The following is a 25,188-nucleotide window of genomic DNA, read 5'->3' as shown; positions in this document are numbered from 1 at the left end:
TACTCGTCTCGCTTTAACATGAGGTCCACTTCTCCGGCGCCTTCTGACGTTGCAGGCAAATTTCCAAGCGACTCGCCGCCTTTTCCCTGTCTCGTCCGTTGGTCATGTTGCAGATCCGCCTCTTTGGTTCCCAATCTTCTACCTGTTGGACAGAGAACTGGCGGGCCAGAACGCAATGATCGCCACGTGGTAGTCGCGTGCCATCTGGTCCACCGTCGACTCACTTGTTCGCCAGTAAACCCCCCCGAACAGGTACAAATGGGGAAGTGCGGTCGATTATAGTACAAGTGTGGTATATACAATGGTCCGTAAACTTCATCTTGGCACAACGGGCCATTTTCGTCACAGTCGTGGTCGGGCGGTCGCCGTCCGCTTATACGACTCACTCTGCCTCTTAAGTGTGACAGGAGCTATCTTCATGTGGTTCAAGAAGGTAGGGACGAAGATATTTGTCGCTAGCGAAGCTCCTTTTCGAGCCAAATCAGGTCGAATCACTGGTATCACTGACTAGCGCGAATGCGTGATCAATATACCTGATACCAACGCAAATCCTGTCTTTCCGGCTGCCAAAGCCATGCTTCGCAGGGTTTGGGAATTGTAACTGACTGACGCTCGTTGATATAAGCCATAATGCGATGAGGACACCGGTGGCTAGACTTTGAAACACTTGTTAGACTGTATATAATGCTTCTCAGTTGCCAAAAGGGACTCGGTGTGCCCTCCTCCCCGCAACAGCCGTCCACACAGAATCATGCGCGCCCGTTTGCGACAAAGGCTGCCCCTGATTCACCCGCGGCGACATTATTGGCTGATCAAATACATGCTGTTCATATGGAGGTGGAGGAGAGGTGGGTATGTCTGCATCCCGCTCGCCATTATTCGTAAAGTAGGTGTCCATCGAGCGAGAGTGAGTCAGTGTTGGCACTTGCGCAGGGAAATTCGTTGAGACGGTGATATCTGCTCGCACCCAGATATTTTGTTCCTCAAGCCAGATAAGTTGGTGGGATGGCGAGGCGCTTTGCGCACGAAAAGGTCTTTCTCCTCTAGGACGCGGGTTGAATAAGCCCAGAGGAGAGGAGTGACCTGGATGAGAGATGGGGCGTCGCGCAGCGGAGTAATCGACTCTTCGTTCAGAGGGAACATGGCGAACGCCATTTCCGGGGGTCAAATTTCCTGGATTTTGCATGCCTCGTTCACGGCGATGCCAGTTCACGCCAGATGCTATACTAGGCGACTTCTGTCGGGACGACGGCACCGGGTCAGCGGATGCTGGCCGTGGAGGATGGGTTGGCAGGCCATCGAATGCTTCCAGTGGTAACGCTGAATAGTCTAACTGTATGCTGGGGACACCCGAGTAAGGATTCGTGGAATGGGGCCGATGAATAACAGGCGGGCCTTCCAAGGACGACAGGTCTATTGGGTTCATCTGGACGGCGATGGTGAGTACAAGCCGATGTCGATCTGGGGAACGGTCACAGGCAAAAAGAAGCGAAATGATTGAGGAGTAAGGGCCGGCCGCTTTCGTAACTATATTATTATACTAGATCATACCAGGGCCCATGCCTAGGAACAAGTGGCACGGCCGAGTACGAAGTCGTGGAGGCAAGATTCCAAAAAAAGCGATGAATACGATGATTAACGAAAGGGCCAAGTGGATCGCCACACAAAATGCGTATTTGGCAACAAAAGATGCCTAGAGAGCATTTAAGTTCAATCAAGCAAACCCCCGCGAGATAGGTTGCCCGATTCAACTTATATGATCACACATGGTCAAACGTCGGACAATGCGTTGAGGCGGTGCTCGGTGCAGCTTCGAGTCCTTTGTGTGCCGCGTCCAACAGAGAGAACAGCACAACAAAACCAACACTTCTGCGCCGCCCCATGCATCAAGGATCCATAAGTGGATTCAGCCCTCTCTTCGGGGATCTGGTGATAGATCATGGGGGCCCTAAGACTAAAGGCACCCTAGATGCCGGACTCTCCATCTCGGAACTTCTATTCTAGTCGATCAAACATGTCAGAGTGGGAAAAGTAAAGTTGACACCGCAGAAGGCGTCCCCTGCACATTGAATATGCCCTGCAGGATTCTACAAAATACCCAAACTGATTAGTACGACGGATAGGAATTTGGGGTCGAGTTTCATGAACTGTTGGGGCGGCCGACGCAAGCACAGGCGATAATTCGGTATACTTCGGCAAGTAAACAAAAGGCACTGGCCAGTAAGAATGATTCCAAAATAAATGGATCAAAGTCAGTCCCTGGAAAATCGTGGGAATTGGATCCGGTAGGGTTCAGTTATCGCCACCACGTCCCTTTTTGCCGCACCGAGCAAAGAAAATCAACTCCAAGAGGGGGGAAAGGGTCCAAGTGGAACATCCCATAACCTGGAGAAAATTGGGTGGGAATTAGCTTCGTTCACTCGGTCAGCAGGAGAGGGAAGAGCAAAGCCTTGGGGAGAACAAAAACATCAACACTGCCACTGGCCGCCCTTTGTCATCGCCTCGTCATCCATGGTTCGCTAATGGATTACCGCAGATATTACTTAGAATAATTTCACTAGTTCTTCCGTCCCTCTCTCGTCCCCTCTTTATTAATTTATTTCGTGTCTGCCACGGAGTATGATTATTATGATTAGTTGTCTGCATCGATTAGATCTTAACCGAACTCGATAGATTGCATATCTGCACTTTTATACCGACAAGATGGCGCATTCCCATATCGTCCACTAATCGGGGCACTAAAGTTCTCTAAATCGGGCAGTGTACTTGTAACAGGAAGTCCTTAGCGAGGCCATGAAGATCATTCTGGATTACCTTCCTTTGCCTTCTAGAAAATACACAGTACGTTGCCGGCAGTACAAATTGTGTTGAGGTATATCCAAACAGACTCGATACCTTTATTCGACGGGCACGTAGTTTTCTTTTTCCCTTCCTTTGTTTCCCTTCCCGCCTTGGCCCGTAAGGCTGGCGGTTACACGGCATAAGTCTGTACAATAAGCACCTGGAACAAGGTATGTTATGTTAGTTATCCATGTATGGATCACTAATCCTGGTCTGGTATTGTCACTAGTAGTTGACCTCGGACGAGTGGGAACCGGAGTACGCATCGATTCGACTTCCTCACTTGGCCCTTTCATCGCGCAATGATGTTGCCTTGCATTGGTGCGTTTGATGAATATTAGACTCCATGCATATGGACATGGGTATGTAACATTAAACAATGATGTCTAAATATACATTTTTTTTACTTTCTTTCTTTTTCTTTTTGACTCTCATTGTTTCAGAAAATATCGGAATTGATCTATCGTGAGTTATCGAGTACTGACAAACACTATTTCGCCCACAATATACTAGTAAATGCTTCGTAAAAACACCTCAATCCCACGAAACTTAGGTACCTAAATACAATTCCCCAAATAGGTAATACTAATCCATTCCATCCCGTGTGAACCTCCCACAGACCATCACACCATTCACACCACCCATAAACATCCCCAAATACCTCCCCAAGTACTGTACCTTCCCGATTCCACCCCAAAAACCACAATCTATGACATCCAAGTCCAGTTCCCACATAATCATCAAACTGAAACTCGCCTCCCAGATCCGAATCTCATCCTTGGTAAATTCCGATCTGCGACGAGCGGGTCTCTTTTCATGCGATCAGACGCGGCGGGTGGGAGGCTGATTGGGGGGGCTGAATCTGGGGAAGAGTTGGTTTTCGAGATGGATCATGGGTCGGGTTTGGGGTATGTATTCTTTTACTATTCTTTTTGTGGTTTGTGTGGGATCACAATTATGTGTATGGAGTAGGATGGAGGGTGTTGAGTATCCTTCTCCTGTGAACTAGGTATATTGTATGTTTTGTACTATAGTGGTTGCGCTGGGCTACTAGATTTGGCTACTAGGTAATTGGGATACTTAGATTGATAAAGGTGAAAGCGTCATGGTTTACATTAAATCGTAAACAGCGACCAAACTGCTTCACAACTTCGAAGCAATCCAGAAGCCAAACCAAGAAGTATAATCAAGGAAAAAAAGAGGTATAAAGAGTATGTAGTCAAATATGAAGCATAAGAAGTCAAATGGTATTAACTCTCCCCAAAACCACACAAAAGCTAAAGACAAACCCCGTCCAACTCTGGTATCATTCACACAGAACGTCCATTACTAGATTCCCCCGCCTGCAGCGGAGCCGGACTCACGAGTGAATCGGGGCTACACTATTGACAAGAAGGGAATTTAGGCCAGGAAGAAAGCGGCGGCGGCGGCGGCACCGGCAAGGCCGAAGGACTGGCCGACGGTGTTGGCAGCACCGGTGAAGAGAGAGGTGGGGCCGGAGGAAGAGGGGCTGGGATCGTTGTTAGTCTTTATTTGGCTTTCCTCATGTTTGGAGGTTGGAGAAACTTACGTAGCGCTGCCGCTAGGGGCAGGGGTACCGATCACAGCGATGGAAGAGCTTTTGCCAGGGGAGACACCGGTGGGGGTGCCAACGGGGCCGGTGATGGTCGAGTAGGTGACGGTGGGGATGCAGGTGGTCACAGCGATGACAGTGGTGCCCTGGCTAGGCTGCTTAGGAGGCTGAGGGATGACGGGGCTGCTGCTGGAGGGAACAGGGGGAACACCGCTGCTGGGAACTCCAGGGATAACAGGAGAGCTGCTGGTAGGGACAGCGGGGGGGACCTCAGAGGTCTCGGCAACAGGAGGAACCTCAGCAGAGGAGGTCTGAGCAATGGGAGTCTCAGTGACAGCGGGGCCAGTGGTGACAGGCTCAACACCCTCAGGAGTGGAGGTCTGACGGCCGGGGCAGTCGGTGACGGTGGGAGCGCAAGAGGTGATGGTCACATCCTCGGTCTGGTAGACGGTGTGGACCTCGCCGTTGGGGATGGCGGCAGCAAGGCCGGCGAAGAGAGCAATGGTGGTGGCAGAGAAACGCATTTTGACTGTAGGATGTGTTTTTTTCACGAGATAATATAACCGTCAAGGTTGATTTATTTGGTGTTGTTTAGCGGTTGGCTAAAAGAGAGCGTGGGTAGTTGGTTTGGTAAAAGAATGGCTGACCGAAGTCAAAAAGTTGGTATGCTTCAAGCAGGAAGTTTGGACTTAAGAGAAGGAACGGATTGAAACAAACGAACGAAAGGACGGGGGAGTCTGGAGGCTTTGTATGAACCGGGAGATTAACCTGGAGATCGTCCCAGGGACGAAAAGGAGAGAGGGGACTGCAGGCGGGTGGAGAGGGCTGCAGATACTGGCTTTGCTAGACTCTGAGTCTATCAATTGGTGAACTGTAATGCGGTGTGTTTCTCCAGGAGAAACAAGACAACCTCGACTAAACCCAATAGGTGGGCGCTTCATCAACTGAATGGGGCCGCCATCCTCATGGGGCTCGTGGGATGGCGGCTTGAAGCGTCATGGTTGGCGGATGTGACCGTCGCGAAGAACGACTACCGGCGAACTAATTTACTAGTTTCCTGGTTAGCTTCGCTGCCACAGCTGGTCCCAGTCAATGCTTACTCCGTACACTGCTTGAGCGCACGCTGATGATCTGTCGGTCACTTTCTTGATTCAGTTATAATCACGAATGGCAAAGGATCATCATAGACTATTTTCTTCACTATAAACCCCGAGTATTTTTATCCCAGACGCATTGTACTAGGCAGCAGAGCATAATAAAATACTATTCCAAAATTGATGTTGCTGTAACTCACAATTGTCATTGTAACATCCACTACGAGTGGCATGAAACAAAAAAAAAAAAAAATCCCCGTCCGGAAATTAGCCCTGCGCCCAAACAATCATTGAGTGATACATCGATGTATCCTGGGGCAATTTCAGGGGAAAGTGTTTTTCATCGGCCAAGCCACAAGGACGTTGAGCAACTCCCGATAGATGTTTCAGGTTTTCGGGTCAAGCCAATCAGGGTCATAAACACAGATCCGTTCCTGACGCCATGCTCCACTCATTGAAGTCGCCAACAGCCCGCTGTGGCTCTTGGGCTCCACCCATGGGCCAATGGCTTGAATCCCCAATTCAGCCCCACTAACCCCTGTCTCTCTGCTACCATTTTTATCTCCATTATTTTTCTCAATGCGAGGAGAGTTGCTACAGAATTGATCGATTTTTGAGTCCAACAGAATTTTCTCCTTCCTTTTGTAAAACCAGAGAGTACGGAAGGGATCTGTATCCATTATTCATCAAAGTCACAAGACTCGGAACTGTGGTTCAAATCAATTTTTTAGTATCTTTGGACCCAATGGTGCTCTGCGTCATTCGGTTTCCTTATGATAGTACTAGTCGGACGTGTGACTGCGTGTACATACGGAGTACAAAGTGCTGACGGCCGGTTCTGTTGGTAATCCTCATTTTCATGAATAACACACTTGTAAAATCTCCGAACAGGGGCCTGACATCCATTGTTCGCGCCACACGATCGTGTTTCTCCGAGTAGAAGCTCTTCAACTCATCCCTGTCCCTGTCGTCGGTCTAGAAACGCAGCCGATGTATCTAATCAGCCCTGCTAATTACGTGAAGGAAGCTTGGCTGATTTTGCTTGACTCGACAAGACTAGGGCTCGACTAGACCCTGGTCAGTGTCATTAATTGCTTATTAAACGCTAAGACTGCCAAGGAAGGAAGAAGAGCGTTGTACTCCGGAGTACAATTGTAGTATTCATTTACAACCCTGGTCGGGTCTAGCCTGGCTAGTCGATATTTGCGTGGTATAGTGTCAGTCATAGCGAATAATAGAAACGTTTTTGTAAAGTGCCGACTCCATTAGTCGTGGTTAGCCAGGATCCTGTGTGCTCACGCGAGAAACCATTCGGTCTGCCCTCGGTACCTAGATTCGGAGTGGTTGCGCCATCAAAACCTAGACATGAGCTATGTAAAGTCTTCCAGGCCTGAAGACGCTGAGACATCATTGTCCATGAGGAATGAAGTCTGGTAGAGTTATCAAACTATTGAAAAATCTATCGCACCCTGAACCTTCTCCGGAATATTCTGTGGGGACAAGTCACCCAGAGAGTTCGTGAGCTTCTTTTTTTAGGACTCTTGTCTACCGGATAATTGATAAAGAAAGGGGTGTTCATCTTTCCGCTGAGAGTGTCCACACTTCAGGGGGACCTGCTTGGATTTAGGATCGGGGATAGATAGGACCGGGTAAATGATTGATTGATTGATGGTTAATCCCTCAACGAAATCTGGATATTATCTGGCATGATCCCGTTGCGACCAGGTGGCCGAGTAGAGTCCCAACCCTCAAAGACTACGCAGCATTAGACTCTATGGATGGGTTTGGAGAAAACATATTGGTGCGTTCGGCCGTTCGCATAATATAATGCTGTTAATTGGGTTCAGGGCTCCACCGATCAACAGGGGAAAGGCTCGATGATTCACGGCAGTCCGCACTCTCGATATGCGCCTTCTACCCCGGTGGACGGACGTACACAGTTCGGACAACCATGGCTTCCAAGGCGTTACCCCGGTTTTCAAGTTGAGGGTCTCATGTCTAGTAGTCTCGTCCTTCGACCTGAAAGGTACGTGGAACATGACGAGCAGATCTGAATAAATACTATGTACCATATTGGAACGCCCATAGTCAGTGCCCGAGACAATGCGCACAGAGAAACGCACGAACAGACAGCGGTGCTAAGTCGGTGCCCGAGTCACCGTTTCCCGCTCATTGTTTTCATCATCGCAGGAAACTGGTTGATCCAGTGGGGTTTGCTTGTTGAAGATCGTCCATCGCCACGCGTCTACCAAGAGGGGTTCTTTTGCTCTCCAGTCTGTACGCATTTTTCATGTGTGTGCCTGTCGTAATCATGATGTCTTCTATCTAACGATGTGTGATGATAATTGACTCCAACAGACGTATAGTGATTCGGGTAAGAGATTAGAGACGACGATACTCGTAGTAAATTCCGCCTAGAAGCATCGAGTTAGTGCGTGAATTGCTCAAGCGACGCAACATATGAGAATCCACGATAATGGGGATGTTATGACCGATGGCATGGCCAGAATACGATTACGATAAGCCCCTCTAAATCGTCACCGAGCCCTGGTTTTCCCTCGGAGCCTGCACGGATACTATGAGTGATTTCCAATTCAACGTCACTTCTATTATTAAGATGCTTCTCCATCGTGTATGGCGGTGCACTTATGGGGGAGGGCTATTTTAAGTATGGTTGTGGGTCGGGCTCGAGATGCACGACGAATCAATCCCGTTACCATGTTGACCAGTGCTCCTGTGCTTTTCCCGTCTCCCTCGATCATTGTGGCGTACGGGAGCTCGGGCATGAGCTAATGGTAGCTATATGATGTCAGATTGAGTGGATAGTTTTGGAGTTGAGCTGGTCTTGAACAAGCTCGCCGTCACAGGGCTGAAGCTTTGATATTGATGTATGTGCAGTAGTCTGCATTAAATCGATCATCTGCCGACATGAAGCACGTGCTCTTGGCTCACAGAGGCCTATGCGTCTACGTTGGCTGACGCGTTCGATTTCTCCTGTAAGGTGTCTTCGATTCAAAAGTACTGCGGCGTACTCCGTAGTAAGACTGTTGTTAGTCATGCTATTTGTCCTGTTACCAGGTCATGACTACTAATATCTAATATCACTATAGGCATAAAGCTATGGTGGACGGTTCCTGGGTACCGAATAATGTGTCACTTGTTCTGAGAGCTAATAATAATGATAATGATGGATAATCATAATAATTCCTGATCAAGCTCGGTTACGCTTTCAAGTTAACAAGCATTTCATCAGAAAAGTGGGGGATGATGTAAAACATTGACCATCGCAGTTGTTTGAAACTGAAACTAAAATGAACAATTGGTTCTTAATTTAGTTAGTTGCCGACCGGAAATAGAAACCTACAGATTCCTTCCTGCAAGAATAGCATCGATTTTGTTGGTTAATTTAGGAGATTTTTAAATTGGTTTTTTATTTTGATATTTTCTAATCGATTGAATAATTCGGATCAGATATTGAATGTGGTTCCGTGGTATGTACGAAGCCAAAAAAAAAAAAATTCTATTTTTCCCTTTTTTTTTTTTTTCTCTCTGTGAACCTTTTCACGGATGCCTAAAGATGCCTGAGGGTTCAGGAACCAGATCACACTTACGAAGGGGAACCGACAGACGGATCTCTGATACAAAACCAACGGACAGAACTCTGGGACCTAAAAATTGCTTCTATGCTCAAAATGGAGTCGGTCCCTGAACTAACGAGGTTGATAGCATATAATAATAGCATCTGAGGGAACGCAATGCCGCAGGACGAGCACCAAGACCCAAGTATCAAATAAAGAACAGTCTTTAGGCGCCTTTTGAAACCGACTGGTTCCACCGAGTCAAGTCAACATCGTCTGTCCGAGTGTCCACTGGCGGAGCCTTATGATTGGCACTAATCCCAGAGAGGGATGAACCGTGGAATATTATTAGCTGAATGAAGGTCCCAAAGGTCAAGAGTTACAATCTTTGAGTCCAACCGCCGACGTGCCTTTTTTAGCCACTTTGTGATTGACTGACGGACTGACAACTTGACTTGACAAAAACGGGCCCCATTTGAATCCAATCCAATCCGGCTTTTTCTCTCTCACTCGCTCTTCTCCTCATAATCATATTAATTGAATCTCTTTCCGACTGTCATCATCTTCAATCCATCCTCCATCCCTTCGTCTTTTCTTTTCTTTCTTCCTTTCTTCCCTTGTTTTCCTCCCTTTACTCCTACTGCGGTACTCCCGTTTAACTAAGTACTACTACTTACATAACGACCTTCTCTTCATCTGGGATTCGAGACCTTTATTGTCTCGCCCTCTTATCAAACATTCGCTTGTTTGCTTTTTCTCAATGCTCATTATTTAAGAGCTTAAGCTTACATTTCCCCTCCTCTTTTCTCTCGCGCACTCGCTCTTCTGTCGCTCGATCAAAAGAAACCAACCCCTCTTATCACAGTCGCCTTGCCGCGTGTTCAGCCCCACGGCCGTCGTTCTTCCGAGCGTCCACTTCTCATTCTACCAATATTCCTCTTGCTTTCTCTCTCTCTATCCCGTGACCCTTCATTCTTTTTTCAAGGTGTCTAAATCAAATACCGCCGATCTGGCTACCTTGGCTGACCCCAACGAGTTGTTCTTGCCTGGGGAGAGGCAAGACAATCTCGCCATGTCAACACCCGCGGTTCCCCTCCTCAAACCGCCCGTGCCGGGTAATCGCAACAACAGCAATGGTCCCCGACCTCCAAAGCTCACCTTGGGGATCCCCCCGTCTCCCAACGCTCGTCCCGTTACCGGTAATGGTATACCGGCTCCTGCGCCCGTTCCAGCCCCCGCTTTAGCCCCCGAAGTGCCACAGCTCCAGCGCCCGTCCACCCGCCCGGCGCCCCCGCAACTACGACTGGCGACCCCAATGGGCAGCAGTAAGAATATCCAACAAGTCAACGGTCGCCCAGCTCCCCCGCCTCTTGCCACCAGTGGGTTGAACGAACCGAACGGACACTCACGGTCAGGTAGCTTCAACTATTTGGATGGAAAGGCCAGTGGCCCCGCATCGGCTTCATCGTCAAATTACTCGGCTTTGTCGTTCGCCATGGGTCTTCGTCAACCACAGGGTAGCACTCCGGATCCGTCGTCAGCTATTAGCTCGGTTTACTCCGATCGGGAAGGAGGTGTGCAGATGGAGCGGGACAACAGCGTAAACGGATTGATTCCAGATCTCGACAAGTTGAGTTTAGAAAAGGGCAGGCCACTAGACGTCGACGATTTGGATGATGAAGGCTGGCTTGCGGCCAGTGAACAGAAGAAGATCGTGGAGTTAGGCAGTTTGGGTGAGGGAGCGGGAGGTGCGGTCACTCGTTGCAAGCTCAAGGAGGGAAAGACCGTCTTCGCGTTGAAGGTAGGTTTATTATACCTTTTCTTGCTCTTTCAGAAGGGGTTCCACCTTCATATTCTATTTCTCCTCGTTACTAATCGTGCGGCTGTTGTAGATTATCACAACCGACCCCAACCCAGATGTAAAGAAGCAGATTGTTCGGGAACTCAACTTCAACAAGGACTGTGCCTCGGAACATATCTGTCGATATTACGGTGCATTCATGGACAAGTCTACCGGCACGATTTCGATTGCGATGGAGTTCTGCGAGGGGGGCAGTCTAGACAGTATTTACAAAGAAGTGAAGAAGCTAGGGGGTCGAACAGGAGAGAAAGTGCTGGGTAAGGTCGCAGAAGGGGTATTGAACGGTTTAACATATCTGCACAGCAGAAAGATTATCCATCGAGGTGTGTTCAGTTTGCTCACAATGATCAATTTAAGCACTAACCAGAATGCAGACATCAAACCGTCTAATATTCTCTTGTGTCGCAACGGACAGGTCAAGCTATGTGATTTTGGCGTTAGTGGAGAGTTCGGCACCAAGGGCGATGCTAATACGTTCATTGGGACTTCCTACTACATGGCACCCGAACGGATTACTGGTCAATCTTATACGATTACGTCGGACGTCTGGTCTCTAGGCGTAACGCTCCTTGAAGTCGCCCAGCATCGCTTCCCTTTCCCGGCCGATGGAACTGAAATGCAGCCCCGCGCTGGGTTAATCGACCTCCTTACATACATCGTCCGTCAACCGATTCCTAAATTGAAGGATGAGCCGGGTAATGGTATTCGCTGGTCTGATAGCTTCAAGTACTTTATAGAATGCTGGTATGTGACCCCATTTGCGTTAGCATTGGCTGTGCGGCGGACCTAACTTTACCTAGTCTCGAGAAAGAGCCTCCACGAAGAGCGACTCCATGGCGGATGCTGGATCATCCGTGGATGCTGGACATGAAAAACAAAAAAGTCAACATGGCGAACTTCGTGCGACAGGTGTGGGGATGGGACAACTAGACTTTCTCTCCGCAGCACCACTCATTCCTTTGCAACACCCCTCCCTCCATGCATCGAATTGCTACTCTCCATCATAATATATCGCATCTTTACGGTCCCTTCTTACGCTTACCAGTGGCTGGCCGTTGGTTGACCAGGTTGTCAAAAGCATACGATTTGTGATTATGACGACGCTCATTTGCCGCATTGCAACGTCTATCGTTACTGGACTCATGGAGTTGGGATTGATTTTTATCTGATCATGCATGTCTTTCCTTTATCGTTGCTGATCCATCACGGACAGCTGTATCCGCCCTCTCGATCTCGGTTTTTGTCGCCAGCCGAGGTCTTCTTTGCACAAAAAGTGTCAGCGGCCAGCGGTGCTGACGCTTCCCGGTTTCATCCCTTGTTTTATTGCTGCTTCGCTTGCGACACAAGTGGGAGAACTTGTTATTTAGGTGTTTTCGTCTTTATTTTCATACCATCTCGTATTTTCTCTGAGCCTCATCCCTTCTTCGGCACATACATATTGTATAAGCTTGTCATTGGTTTGTTTTGATTCTATCATCCAAGAGCATAGCAACTGTGAGATGGAAAAGATCCTCTGTATATCGGCAGATCACACTGCATACAGGAAGTAGCGCAGAATATCATCAGCATTTTTTTTTAACTGTTTATTTCCTTTTCAGGAGTCATGTCAGTAAAGCTTCCACACGCCACACCAAGTAGACACCTAATATATATATATATATATATATATATACTATACCGGGACTTCCTTTGCCTCAGATATTCTAGCCAAGAATACACCAAAATCAAGGTCTGTTATGAACAGAGGGTCAATAATTTCCACAGAACAATCGAGTCAGAATGGGGCTTAGTGCGTATATCTAACTCTCGTATTACGAATAATACAATAATAACCCCCGAAAAAAAAAAAAAAAAAAAAAAAAAAGAGAGGCCATGATCACCTGCATTTCCAAGACTAAGTCTGACGTAAGATCTACTCCTAAGTTGTTTTGGTTCGTCACTTTGGCGGGAACATATAGAATGTAAGCAGTTCCAGTATAAAATATATATGGCTCCAAACCACATGCCAACCGCGTCACTTTTCAAGCGCCATTTCTTAATGGATTTGTGTTTGTATTATATGGATGATATGTATTTTGCTAATTAAGACAATATTGCTAGAAACACCGCGCAAAGCCGCTTGTACAGGATATCACATAATGGAATCATTATTGAAAGATCCGCCAGAAAAACCATCATCATACTCATCATGAAAATCCGGGTGTGTACGGTCTAGCGATTCACCGGTTGAGCACCTAACACCCATCCGATACCACTGACTAATCCGCCTGTCACCATATTACTGACCACATCTCGCTTACGCACCCTCTCTTCTGCTGAGTCCTCGCTGGGTCCGTGAGCGTGAGATGAAGGCTTCGGTTGTTGGTCGGTGGCAGCGGTACCGCCGCTGAGTGGGAAGGCGTTCTTGTGGAGGGCTAGCGCGGCGCCTCGGGCAACTTCGAAAAGGCCCATGGGGGCTTCTTCGGCGTTAAGACGGTCGTTATGGGCTCGAGCACGTCTGGCATGTTGTTTCTTTGTTTCATATGCGTCCTGTTCGCTGTCTGTTGGTCCAAAGCCGCCAGGGACAGATGAGAGGTTGTCTCCTTTGGTGTCCCATAGTTCTTCCTCTTCGGCTTCTCGTGTGCGAAGGCCGTTCATCTCCTCGTCGCACCGTCGCCAGGCGCCAAGGATCTCAGGGAGTGGGTCGGGAGAGGGGACGAGGATCAAGGCAAGAGAAAGAAGTTCCATTCGTTGGGAAAGTTGGGTTATTTGGGCTTGGAGGTTGGAAGATGAGGACAGCGCAGGGTCACGGTACCGGCCGGCGTTGTAGACAGCACGCCAGGAGATGTCATCCCTTACGGCCGGGTTTGTAAGGGGTGATGATGTGGATAAGAGAGATGGAGGAGTGAGACGCGTGAGGATGTAAGAATATGCGGTGCCGAAATCGTTGGACGAGAGAGCCGACGAAATTGCGAGCGACATAATACGTCGCTCGGCTGTGATAACGGCATCCTCCTCGGAAGTAGATGGAAGGTCTAGGTTGTTGCTATCGGAAAGGTGCGAAGAAAAACCAGCCGCAACCAAATTTCTTCCAATTGCGAGAAGATCATCCACTCTCGTGTAGGCTTTTGAGTTTTGATCAAGTACCTTCTCGATTAAGGAAAGGGGATCGGGATGCACACGGATACTGACGGGTTGAAAAGGAACACCGTGTTGCAAAGTGAGGGAGTAGAAAGATAGACCATGGGTTGCTGATATGAGGGCACGAATCTCTTTGAAGGAGACAGATCCCGGGAAGTGTGGTTGAAAGGCTTGCAAGCTACGGATAATAGTTAGCTCCTGGGTCGATCTGATGTTCATTTGTACCACAACTTACATGTCGTATGCTTGCTTCATGCCTCCTCTAGTTCTGTTTCCATTGCTAGCGTTGTCATATGTTGTGAAGATGGCCTCTTTGACGGCTTCTTCAACTTGGGCTGAGCTAAGGCTAGTTTTGGAATTTATATAGATATCAATAGCCAAGTTGAATTCTACACTCATTAGTCTCCACAATATGAAAGTTGGGATAGTGTTTGCTCACCTTTGATCTCTAGCAATGCCTTCAAGATTTCTGCCTCCACGACATCTCGTGAGATCCTCCAAAAAAGGCCATGACAGGGTGAATTACTTTCATTCCCTTCCGTTTTGTCAGAGCCCCAATGTTGCAGCCAGAGAATCTGCTCGCGAACGTCCCGCCAGTCATGGCTTAATTTTGTTTGTCTTACAATAGAAGACACAATGTTTCGCAATTCATGTAGTTGCGTATCCTGGTTACTATGAAGGCAGATGTTGGCAGCTGTTCTGCATGTAACAGAATGTCCGAGTTCGGCCAATGTCTTGATGGAGAGGAGGATGGCGCTGAGGAACGATATAGAGGAAGCGGATGGGCATGTTAGTGGGTTCGATGCCGCCAACAAAGCGTTCTGCAGAAGGGACACTCTCGATGACGAAGAGATCTGAGATGCATCAAACGTCACTGAAGGAAGTACTGAGCTGTTAGGCGAGGTGAACAACTGATCCTCAAGACTCAACAACTTGGCAACTCGCGTAAGAACCTTGATTGAGCCCTCCAAACAAGACTTGCTTGTATCGGATGTTGTATATATAACGGCAAGTCCTGATTGACCATATCGGAGATTCAGGTCCTTCGACACATCGTGATCATATTTTTGGTTTCCTTCCTCAAAGCCCCCAAGGTCCGCATCCTCTGGACCATCCCAATTAAGGAAGGCATTCACAGTGCTCTCATAATCTACCAGGCTTCGCGCCAGCAGCCATTCGTTGACGTATTGCCATCCAGAGATATTATTACTTTGCTGTTGGGTGTTAAGTTGAGGAAGAGAAATGGAATTGGCCTCCGCAGCCTTGTTGAGTCTACGTCTTTTCGAGCGGTTGCTCCCGTACATCCACGGGCCAAGTAGACCGCGTAAGTTGTTCACTAAATCCATGCTGTTCTTCTGAGCGCCCGTCATCGAAAGAAGTACATTGATCGCGGTGTGGCTGTCCATCGACTCTAGAACATCCAGAGAGAATGTCTCATCCTGACTGGGATAGTATTCGTAGTTGAGTCGGAGTAGCGGTAGCAAGCTAGAGATTAACCATGTGCGCACAGTCGGTAGGCGCTGGTAGAACGGTAAAAGAAGTTCAAGTATAAGAGGTTGGAGGGCAGTCTCCAAATCTATACGGTATGCCCGATGTATGAGGAATTGAGTTAATAGGTCGGTTGGGTCTTGACTATCTTCGTCGTCGTGGTACTTGAGTGGTAGTAAACGAAGCGTCCGTACACGTTTCTTGGCAGCAGATTCAGAGAACTTGTCGACTGGGGAAACATCGATATCGTCGTCGTCTGTTTGCGATGGAGGGCCATCTAAGAGCTCTTGAAGTACTGACGTGTAAGACTGGGGCGCTGTGCTTTCCGGCAGGAAGGTCAAGATGATGCGAAGTACCCGTTCAAAAGGAAGGTAGCCTGGAAATTGGGCTTGTAGCTGTGGTAAACGGGAAACATTCCCAGTAACACAGAGGTGGGTGGCTAGAAGAATCGCATGAGCACCGGATAGCCGACCAGGATTCGCCATGGTGTCAATCAGCGGCACTCTCGCCGGGGAATGAGGGAAAATAAAGAGGGTGATGTGGTCGGGAGCAATACTAAAGACGTCAAACGCTGACGCTCGGACCAACTTGGGCGGAAAGCGGCGAATCGACCGGAAGAACCTCATCGCATCCTGACCTCCGCTCCTACACGCTGTGCCCACTCGTTTCCCCTCCTCTAATCTACCACCAAACACACAATGGCTTCGGGTTTCGGTCTCAATGGCGGTATGTGTCCTTTGTCTAGTGCTTGAGGGGGGAATTGCTATCACAATTGGCTATGGCTTCGTGGTGCTCGGTCGCGATACGTTTCTTCGATGGACCTCCCCGGCTAATACTTGCGTTCTCCTACAGGTCCTTCCCGCTGCTACAACTTTTGGCAGGAAGTCCTAGGCTGCTACGTCGTCAACGCCGGCGATGGTGAGACCGGCAAGAAGAAGTGTATGCCCGCTTTGGAGGATTACTACGAGTGCCTGCACCACAGAAAAGAGGTAGGGTTTCGCCCTTGCACAATGGCACCTTGCCCGTCAATTCAAGACGCAGTCGAATGTCCTGTTGATCTTGTACGCGGTTCTGGTATATTCTGACATCTGTGGACCTCCAGGCTTTGCGAACGATGAAGATGCAGGCCGCCTACCGGAAGGCCGAAGCCGCACACCCCCGGGAGAACGCGCCCAAGGCAGAGCAGATCCGCAGCTTGGGGCTGCTAGGGAAGGAAGAAGAGGCATCTGCTTTTCTGACGAAGGCTTAAGGGGATATTGTGCACACTAGGGGTGCGGTTCTGTTTTCGTTGTTTTTACTACCACCACCAATGTCGTGTTGTTGTTTCCTACTTGGAGTCCCTCAGTGTATAGAAATGGATAAGTCTACTTGATGCACGCTGTTTCGACGATACTTGCAGTGTGTGATGTCTGCTGGTAATGCTGCGAATCACTGCAACCCGGTGTTGCGGGACGACACGATGATCGCTTTTGCTGCTACTGCTTGTTTTGATATGTAAGCTCGATTTGCCAAAATGAAGATAGCAACAAAAAGACCTACGCTAGTATCGTATTTTAAAGGTGGCGGTGAAACATTACGACGGTGAGGGTGTAAGTGAATATGTCAGGCAAAGTGCCAAGTACTCCGCAGAATATATACATAAACTAAATTAGATGCCGTCTGATTGGAGAATCAAACAACGTGTACTTGTCATCGCCTGAGGCAGACATTGAAGAGTCACCACCGCGTGGGAGGCTATCGCACGGAACAAGGAATTGTATTAGGGCCGTCTCTCGGTCGACGTGTGAGTGGACAAAGAATCCCCTTCCTTCACGTTGAGACGATCTGGCATTTCTTGGCATGTTTTGGGAAAATCGACCACCAGCTTACGTAGAACTCATGGGAGGAACTACTCCGTACGTAGGAAAAGTTCGGTGGATACTCTATTATTTCCCGTGGTAGATATCTGGGATTAACTTGAGACCGTCCGGTCGTAGGATTAAGGATATAGTGGTACCTGCAGCTAAAACCCACGGATCACTTCGGCCGCGAGTCTCATCATGATGATGGACATTGGCAGCAATTTCGCGGCCGTCGATCGTGAGGTTGGCACAGGGAGGGTCACGTGACCATCAGAAAACCTTTACGGAAGTGGGTCGTCTAAGCCGGTTCGGGGTTAGTACAGGGCCCAAGCATGGGTAGGCGCGCCCAGCCAAAGATGCCCCCAATGATATAAACAGGCTGCGTGACCTCGAGGGGGGAAAACGAAAGCACGACGGGACGACTTGTTGATACCTACCACTTTACCTCCTGGGAGCTTGACGGCCCATACTTTAATATCGGCTCTTTTTTACTACAACAGACGTGCCCGTTCTCCCTCTCCCCCCTCTCCACTTTTGGGATTAATATTTATTATTATTATTTTTTCCCCATTCTGCCTTTATGCTCAAAAGTTTCTTTATGGTCTTTATTTTCTTAATACCTTTGGGCCTCACAGATGATCGACTTAATAGTGTGAAACTCCCTTCGTCTAGTTTCTGTTATTTTTGTTTTTCTTCAGGTTTACCTTAATTCTCCACTCTGTCAGATCGATCGTCCAACATTTGTTTTTCCCTCTCTGTCTTCCCTTTTAGTTCCATCCGTCAAATGGCTGTGACGTGGGTGTAACGGTTCGGTATACTTTACATTCCTTACCTACCTGACTAAGACCTTCTGCATACCTGGAAGGATCCCCATTACCTATAATATCTGAGGCGTCATCGGAACTCTTTGGGCTTGGCATCTTCCTTCTCTTTTTGTTTTTATTTTTTTCATTTTTTTTTTTATTCACTCACGATTGATCGTTTATTTAATACACCTCAATCATCCTTCCTTCCCTTCCCCTCCACCCTCTCTGTGAAGAGGTGATTGCCCGCCATGACCTCCAGGTAAGTTTTAACCGCCCAGCCCTGTCATATTTAGTTTCCCACGCTAACCATCTCGGGACAGGTTGGATCGTCTGGTCACGTGAGTCTCACTATACTTGGACCATTGTCGTGCTGGCCAATGCTAACTAAGCTTACAGTTTGCTTGAGACGGGCAGCACGCCTCTCATTCGGAACACTGCCGCTCAACAGTTGGGAGATGTCCAGAAGCAACATCCAGATGAACTATTCAACTTACTGGGGCGCATCTTGCCGTATCTCAAGTCGAAATCATGGGATACCAGAACAGCTGCCGCCAAGGCGATCGGACTCATTGTCACAAATGCCGATATTTTTGATCCAAATGAAGAGGATGGCTTAGGGATCAAAAAGGCTGACGATGAGGACGATCTTGCGGTGGAAATCAAATCTGAAGAGGCGCAATTATCTCCCTCGGATGAACTCCTGCAGTTAGAAAGTCTAGATCTAACGTCGATCTTAAAGTACGGAAAAAGGCTACTAGGTAGTGCCGGCAAAGAATATGAATACTCCCTGGCCGCCATGGATCCAATATCTCGATTGCAGCATCAGAAGAAAACATTGAACTCTCGATTGGGCCTTGCAGGGGAGTATATCGAGGACGACCTGATCGATGACACTGACTTAGCTTTGAAGACTCCGGCTATTAAGGAGGATCCGTCTCATGCGGCTGTTTCCCGTGAGAACAGTCACCAACTTTCTGCTCCTGTGACAACACCAAGTGAGCCTGCCAACGGAGAGGAGTCCGGACTGAGCAAGCGGCAACTGAATCAGCTGAAACGAAAAAACAAACAGAGTGCGAAGATGGGTGCGAATAAAGTGCGCGTCGTCGATCTCTCTGCGCGGAAGACGTCCGACGTCACGACACCGTCGGTAACGACTCCGCACCCTATAAAAGCAGAGAACGGAGAAGAGCGGAACGGCGATTCGAAGTCAGACTACTTCTCTCTTGAACGACCATCTGGCGATGATGACTCAAAAATCGTCTCTGAGTTCAAAGGAGAGGCCGCTCCAGAAAAACCTCTGATTCAGCCTGAGTCCTCCGACGAAGGCCCCAGCATCGCATGGCCCTATGAACCAATGTGTGATTTTCTCATGGTCGATCTGTTTGATCCAAATTGGGAAGTTCGACATGGAGCTGCAATGGCCCTCCGAGAGGTCATTCGCGTTCAAGGTGCCGGTGCCGGGCGCTTGCGAGGGAAGAGCAGATCTGAAAATGACACCTTGAATCGTAAATGGTTGGATGATCTTGCTTGTCGCCTTATTTGCGTCCTCATGCTCGACCGTTTCGGCGACTACATCTCTGACAACGTTGTGGCTCCTATTCGAGAGACTGTAGGTCAAACGTTAGGTGCTCTCCTGTCTCAGCTCCCATCCCGTTCCGTCATTGCCGTCTATAGATGCCTATACCGGATCATCATGCAAAATGACCTAGGACTAGAACGCCCTATTTGGGAAGTTTGCCATGGCGGTATGATCGGTCTCAGGTATTTGGTGGCTGTCCGAAAAGACTTGCTCGTCAAGGATGCAAAGCTCATGGACGGTGTCCTGGAGGCAGTCATGAAGGGCCTGGGCGATTACGACGACGATGTGCGTGCAGTGAGTGCGGCAACTCTTGTTCCCATCGCAGAGGAATTCGTGACCTCTCGCCAGAACACGCTCGGCATCTTGATGAACATCGTTTGGGAATGCCTTTCTAATCTGCAAGATGACCTCAGCGCCAGCACTGGATCGGTGATGGACCTTCTAGCGAAGCTCTGCACGTTCCGTGAAGTTCTCGATGCTATGAAAGCGAATGCAGCTGTGGACCCCGAATCGTCGTTTGGCAACCTTGTTCCACGCCTCTATCCTTTCCTGCGACATACAATCACTAGCGTGCGCTCGGCCGTTCTTCGGGCTCTTATGACATTCTTGCAGCTAGAAGGAGATGGCACCAATGAATGGGTCAATGGCAAGGCGCTCCGTCTGATTTTCCAGAATTTGCTGGTGGAGCGGAACGAGACTGTTCTGAAGTTGTCTCTCCAAGTCTGGTCAGAACTGCTCAAAGCTCTCGACAAGCATGGGTCCTTCAAATCCGAAGCCGAACTGCTGTCTCACATCCAACCTCTCATTACCTTAAGTATGGCTCCTTTCGGCGTTCCTCGCTACCCCATCCCGATGAATGCATCCCTCTTCATCAAGCCGTCTGGTGTACCGTTCCCAATGAGCGCAGCGGCACCAGCAAAGTCCTCGCCAAGTGCTTTCAACAATACCTCTGATGCGACCAAGAAGAGGGGTCGCAAAGCAGAGAAGAAAGAAGTGCCCCCGCCTTCAGCTCACAATGTTGATGGCCATATGCTACAAGGTGATATTGACTTGGTAGGCGCGGACACCATGCTGCGGTCTAAGATCCATGCTGCAAAGGCTCTTGGTCAACTGCTCTCTTTTTGGGATAAGAACGGACTTCCAAGCCTGTGGCAGCCTATTCTGCACGGTCTGAAGCACTCAGCATCCACTTCCCAACTTGCAACTGCTATGATTATAGAGGAATATGCCAGGATCCAAGGGTCTGACAGCCCGTATGCTTCTGTACTGTGTGAACAGTTGCGCCCAATTATCGAAGGGGACCGTCCATCATGGTACGGCGATATAGCATGCTATCTTCATGTTGCACGTGCACAATGCCACTCTTTGCTAAATGCCTTCCGGGACCACGCTCATGTTCCTGGTTCGAGATTGCCCGTGCTGGCTGTTATTGTTCAAGGTGAAGCCGAGGCTGGCCCGAGCGCCTTCTCGCTGGCGGACGCCGAAAAGGTCGTTGGACCCGATTTCGAGCGCCTGAAGAAGGGTCTGGCACCCGCTCAGCGCATTACAGCTCTTCAGGTTCTGAATGACACAAGGGCAACTGCAGAGAGTGCAATTAATGAAGCTAGAAGCGTCCGTGAGGCAAGGGACCTGCGTATCCTCGCTGCCGCAGCGGGTGCTCTAGTTGCCATGCATAACATCCCTAAGAAACCGAGTCACATTATTAAGGGAATGATGGATAGTATTAAGAAGGAAGAGAATGCAGAACTCCAACAACGCTCTGCTACTGCAGTTGTCACTCTGGTGGAGTACTATACTACCGCTACCAAGCGAGGCCCTGTCGATAAGGTAATCGGTAATTTGGTGAAATACTGCTGTGTCGATACGTCCGAGACTCCGGAATTCCACCACAATGCCGGACTGGAGAAATCGATTCTATCCCTCCGCAAAGAAGAAGACCGCCGTGACCATCCGGATGCAGCGAAATTTGAAAGGGAAGCAAAGGAAGCCAGAATTATGCGTCGCGGTGCTAAAGAAGCCTTGGAGCAACTGGCTGTCAAGTTCGGCCCAGCACTTCTAGAGAAAGTTCCCAACCTGGCATCTCTGGTTGAGCGGCCGCTTACAGATGCCCTCGCCAATGAGCTTCCTGCGGATATTCACAACCCTGACAATGAGCTTGGTCAAGAAGTCGTGGATGGTTTGTCCACACTACGTGCCTTATTACCCAAGTTCCATCCTGGTCTTCATCCTTGGGTTGTCAGTCTCATGCCCCTGATTGTCAAAGCACTGCAATGTAGACTGTCTGTGATTCGGTATGCGGCTGCCAAGTGCTTCGCAACTGTCTGCAGTGTTATCACGGTGGAAGGCATGACCATGCTAGTCGAGAAAGTACTGCCTACCATCAACAATGGCCTGGATGTGCACCACCGCCAGGGAGCTGTAGAATGCATTTACCATCTTATCCATGTGATGGAAGATGGAATTCTGCCCTATGTCATCTTCCTTGTCGTCCCCGTCCTAGGCCGCATGAGCGATTCTGATAACGATGTCAGGTTGCTAGCCACAACGTCATTTGCAACTCTAGTCAAGCTTGTTCCCCTAGAAGCTGGCATCCCGGATCCTCCTGGTCTCTCCGAGGAATTGCTCAAAGGACGAGAGAGGGAAAGGAAATTCATGTCTCAAATGTTGGATGTCCGGAAGGTGGAGGAGTTCACCTTACCAGTGGCAATTAAGGCGGAGCTTAGACCTTATCAACAAGAGGGTGTCAACTGGCTTGCTTTCCTTAACCGCTATAATTTGCATGGCATTCTTTGTGATGACATGGGTCTCGGCAAGACTCTTCAAACTATTTGCATCGTCGCCAGTGATCATCATTTGCGAGCCGAAGAGTTTGCGCGGACCCAAGCGCCCGAGGTTAGAAAGCTTCCGTCCTTAATCGTCTGTCCCCCGTCGCTCTCTGGACACTGGCAACAAGAAATCAAGCAATACGCCCCGTTCCTTAAGTGTGTTGCGTACGTTGGACCTCCAGTAGAACGTGCGCGGTTGAAAGGTTCCCTTGGCGATGCTGACATTGTTATCACCTCATACGACATTTGCCGAAATGACAGCGATGTTATAACTCCACTGAACTGGAACTACTGCGTCTTGGACGAGGGACATCTTATCAAAAATCCCAAGGCCAAGGTGACCCTGGCTGTTAAGCGTGTCGCAAGCAATCACCGCTTGATTCTTTCCGGTACCCCCATTCAAAACAACGTGTTGGAGTTGTGGTCCCTCTTTGACTTCCTGATGCCTGGCTTCCTCGGTACTGAAAAGGTCTTCCTGGATCGTTTCGCGAAGCCGATTGCAGCGAGTCGTTTCAGCAAATCGTCCTCGAAGGAACAAGAAGCTGGTGCGTTGGCGATTGAGGCCTTGCACAAGCAGGTGCTCCCATTCTTGCTCCGTCGTCTAAAGGAGGAAGTTCTCAATGATCTACCGCCAAAGATTATTCAGAACTACTATTGTGATCCTAGTGAACTTCAGAAGAAACTCTTCGAGGACTTCACAAAGAAGGAGCAGAAGCAGTTGGCGAATAAGATGGGCAGTTCAGAAAAGTCCGACAAAGAGCACATCTTCCAAGCATTGCAGTACATGCGACGCCTCTGCAACTCTCCTGCGCTTGTCGTTAAAGACGGGCATAAGCAGTATGACGAGGTCCAGCAATACCTTCATGCGAAGAATTCTTACATCCGCGATGTTGCACATGCCCCTAAGCTAAGCGCTTTGCGTGACCTCCTCCTCGACTGTGGCATCGGTGTTGACCCGCCAAGCGAAGGGGACCTGGGTACTGGCGCAAGCTACGTGAGTCCCCACCGGGCCCTAATTTTCTGCCAGATGAAGGAAATGCTCGACATCGTGCAAAGCGAAGTTCTTAAGAAGCTTCTACCCTCGGTTCAGTATCTCCGTCTAGACGGTAGTGTGGAAGCCACCAAACGTCAGGACATTGTCAACCGGTTCAATACAGATCCCAGTTACGATGCCTTGCTTCTGACAACTAGTGTTGGTGGACTCGGTCTGAACCTGACAGGTGCCGACACAGTCATCTTCGTCGAACATGACTGGAACCCACAGAAGGATATCCAGGCCATGGACCGTGCGCATCGTATCGGTCAGAAGAAGGTCGTCAATGTGTACCGATTGATCACCAGGGGTACTTTGGAGGAGAAGATTCTGAAGTAAGTTTGCTTTCCATTTTGAATTTTTAATAGACCCACGACATATACTAACCTGTCTACCACAGCCTCCAACGCTTCAAGATCGACGTGGCATCGACGGTGGTCAACCAACAAAATGCAGGGCTAAACACCATGGACACAGACCAGCTCCTAGACCTATTCAACCTCGGAGAAACAGCCGAAAATGCCGAGAAGCCCAGCGACAACGCCGCGGGCAACGAAGTCGACATGGTCGACATCGACGGCGAAGTCAAAGAAAAGGGCAAGAAGGGCTGGCTCGACGATCTCGGCGAGCTCTGGGACGATCGTCAATACCAAGAAGAATACAACCTGGACTCTTTCTTGCAGACAATGAAAGGATGATAGATAACTTATCTTCTCAAGACCTCGATTTACCCAAACAAATCATGTTGTGTGGACTGGAATTCTCGAGTTCGTTCTTATCGAACCTCACAGAAAAGATACCTCAACTGCAAAAGACATCCCTCAGTCATGCTTTTTCTTCTTTTCTGTCTTATTTCTCATTTCACCCCTCTTCTTTTCACCTTCTGAATCCTATCTTATTACTAGACGACTGATTGAACCCGGGTGGGCGTTAGTGTTGTACATCCATCACTCAGATTCTCTCCTCTTTACCCCCCTGTTTTCATACGAACTGTATCCCAGGAGTTAGGCGGCGATCTGTTTGTTTTCGAATTTCTTACTTTATCTTAATGATTCATTGAATCATTGATTGAACGAATGACTCGGTGCTTACGAAGACGAAATCAAGGATAGACATGGAGGGGAATTATCTTTCTTATTTTATTCCCTTCCGTGGTGTTTTTTTATGTTACTTTATTATCCTTTTTCTTTTCTTTTCCCTGCTGTACTTTTACTACTGCACTTGTGTACATATTGACAGGCGATTGTCCATATCATTCGATCTTACTACCGGTACCTTGATACAGTATTTGGTCTGTTACGGACAAACATGTTTCTCTACTTGAAGGATATGATGAAGTAGTGTCTATTGTAATTACTGAGTAGATGTTGGTTTATTGTAGTGTATGATGTAATTGATTCATTGAAATGATCTTATACACTGATAATGTAGATGAAACAAAATAGGAAACAAAAATCATCGAAACCATTTGTAGGTACGTTCATTATTTCAACAAAGTATCAAACCGATCAACCAACAATCACCATGACTTATGGAGACCTAAACAAAC

General features: G+C 48.5%; 6 protein-coding genes across 6 annotated transcripts; 3 read left to right on the top strand and 3 right to left on the bottom strand.

Moving 5' to 3' along the window:
* Positions 1-239: 239 nt before the first annotated feature.
* F9C07_11117 (uncharacterized protein) lies at positions 240-2,121 on the bottom strand. Its single transcript, XM_041284497.2, has 2 exons — positions 607-2,121; positions 240-507 (listed from the first exon to the last, which is right to left on the bottom strand). Exon 1 carries the CDS (start codon positions 1,424-1,426, stop codon positions 692-694), a length of 735 nt encoding a protein of 244 aa, XP_041140057.1. The 5' UTR covers positions 1,427-2,121; the 3' UTR covers positions 240-507; positions 607-691.
* Positions 2,122-4,242: 2,121 nt separating this feature from the next.
* F9C07_11116 (GPI anchored serine-rich protein) lies at positions 4,243-4,938 on the bottom strand (the record flags this gene model as incomplete). Its single annotated transcript, XM_041289196.1, has 2 exons — positions 4,243-4,351; positions 4,412-4,938. 2 exons carry the CDS (start codon positions 4,936-4,938, stop codon positions 4,243-4,245), a joined length of 636 nt encoding a protein of 211 aa, XP_041140058.1.
* Positions 4,939-9,831: 4,893 nt separating this feature from the next.
* Positions 9,832-12,526, top strand: F9C07_2280141 (putative MAP kinase). The gene is made up of 5 exons (XM_041289186.2): positions 9,832-10,071; positions 10,123-10,887; positions 10,979-11,270; positions 11,322-11,691; positions 11,748-12,526. Exons 2-5 carry the CDS (start codon positions 10,159-10,161, stop codon positions 11,875-11,877), a joined length of 1,521 nt encoding a protein of 506 aa, XP_041140059.1. The 5' UTR covers positions 9,832-10,071; positions 10,123-10,158; the 3' UTR covers positions 11,878-12,526.
* A 290-nt stretch (positions 12,527-12,816) lies between these two features.
* F9C07_2280140 (Sec39 domain-containing protein) lies at positions 12,817-16,141 on the bottom strand. Its single transcript, XM_041284490.2, has 3 exons — positions 14,507-16,141; positions 14,303-14,456; positions 12,817-14,245 (listed from the first exon to the last, which is right to left on the bottom strand). The coding sequence occupies exons 1-3, from the start codon at positions 16,038-16,040 to the stop codon at positions 13,159-13,161; spliced, it is 2,775 nt and encodes a 924-aa protein (XP_041140060.2). The 5' UTR covers positions 16,041-16,141; the 3' UTR covers positions 12,817-13,158.
* A 112-nt stretch (positions 16,142-16,253) lies between these two features.
* Positions 16,254-16,804, top strand: F9C07_11113 (NADH-ubiquinone oxidoreductase kd subunit; the record flags this gene model as incomplete). Its single annotated transcript, XM_041289187.1, has 3 exons — positions 16,254-16,281; positions 16,408-16,544; positions 16,658-16,804. The coding sequence occupies 3 exons, from the start codon at positions 16,254-16,256 to the stop codon at positions 16,802-16,804; spliced, it is 312 nt and encodes a 103-aa protein (XP_041140061.1).
* A 995-nt stretch (positions 16,805-17,799) lies between these two features.
* F9C07_2141898 (TBP associated factor) lies at positions 17,800-24,998 on the top strand. Its single transcript, XM_041289188.2, has 4 exons — positions 17,800-18,461; positions 18,523-18,540; positions 18,599-23,974; positions 24,040-24,998. Exons 1-4 carry the CDS (start codon positions 18,451-18,453, stop codon positions 24,335-24,337), a joined length of 5,703 nt encoding a protein of 1,900 aa, XP_041140062.1. The 5' UTR covers positions 17,800-18,450; the 3' UTR covers positions 24,338-24,998.
* Positions 24,999-25,188: the final 190 nt, after the last annotated feature.

Source organism: Aspergillus flavus, chromosome 1 (genome assembly GCF_009017415.1).
Source record: "Aspergillus flavus chromosome 1, complete sequence".
Taxonomy (NCBI): Eukaryota; Fungi; Ascomycota; class Eurotiomycetes; order Eurotiales; family Aspergillaceae; genus Aspergillus; species Aspergillus flavus.
This window is presented reverse-complemented; position numbering and strand designations above follow the sequence as displayed.

Coding starts and splice junctions, on each gene's coding strand:
- F9C07_2141898 (XM_041289188.2), top strand. Junction 23,975..24,039: donor TTGGAGGAGAAGATTCTGAA/GTAAGTTTGCTT, acceptor TGTCTACCACAG/CCTCCAACGCTTCAAGATCG.
- F9C07_2280140 (XM_041284490.2), bottom strand. CDS start 16,040: ATGGCGAATCCTGGTCGGCTATCCGGTGCTCATGCGATTCTTCTAGCC. Junction 14,457..14,506: donor GGCATTGCTAGAGATCAAAG/GTGAGCAAACAC, acceptor TAATGAGTGTAG/AATTCAACTTGGCTATTGAT. Junction 14,246..14,302: donor ATGAAGCAAGCATACGACAT/GTAAGTTGTGGT, acceptor TATTATCCGTAG/CTTGCAAGCCTTTCAACCAC.
- F9C07_2280141 (XM_041289186.2), top strand. CDS start 10,159: ATGTCAACACCCGCGGTTCCCCTCCTCAAACCGCCCGTGCCGGGTAAT. Junction 11,271..11,321: donor CAGAAAGATTATCCATCGAG/GTGTGTTCAGTT, acceptor ACCAGAATGCAG/ACATCAAACCGTCTAATATT. Junction 11,692..11,747: donor AAGTACTTTATAGAATGCTG/GTATGTGACCCC, acceptor AACTTTACCTAG/TCTCGAGAAAGAGCCTCCAC.
- F9C07_11117 (XM_041284497.2), bottom strand. CDS start 1,426: ATGAACCCAATAGACCTGTCGTCCTTGGAAGGCCCGCCTGTTATTCAT.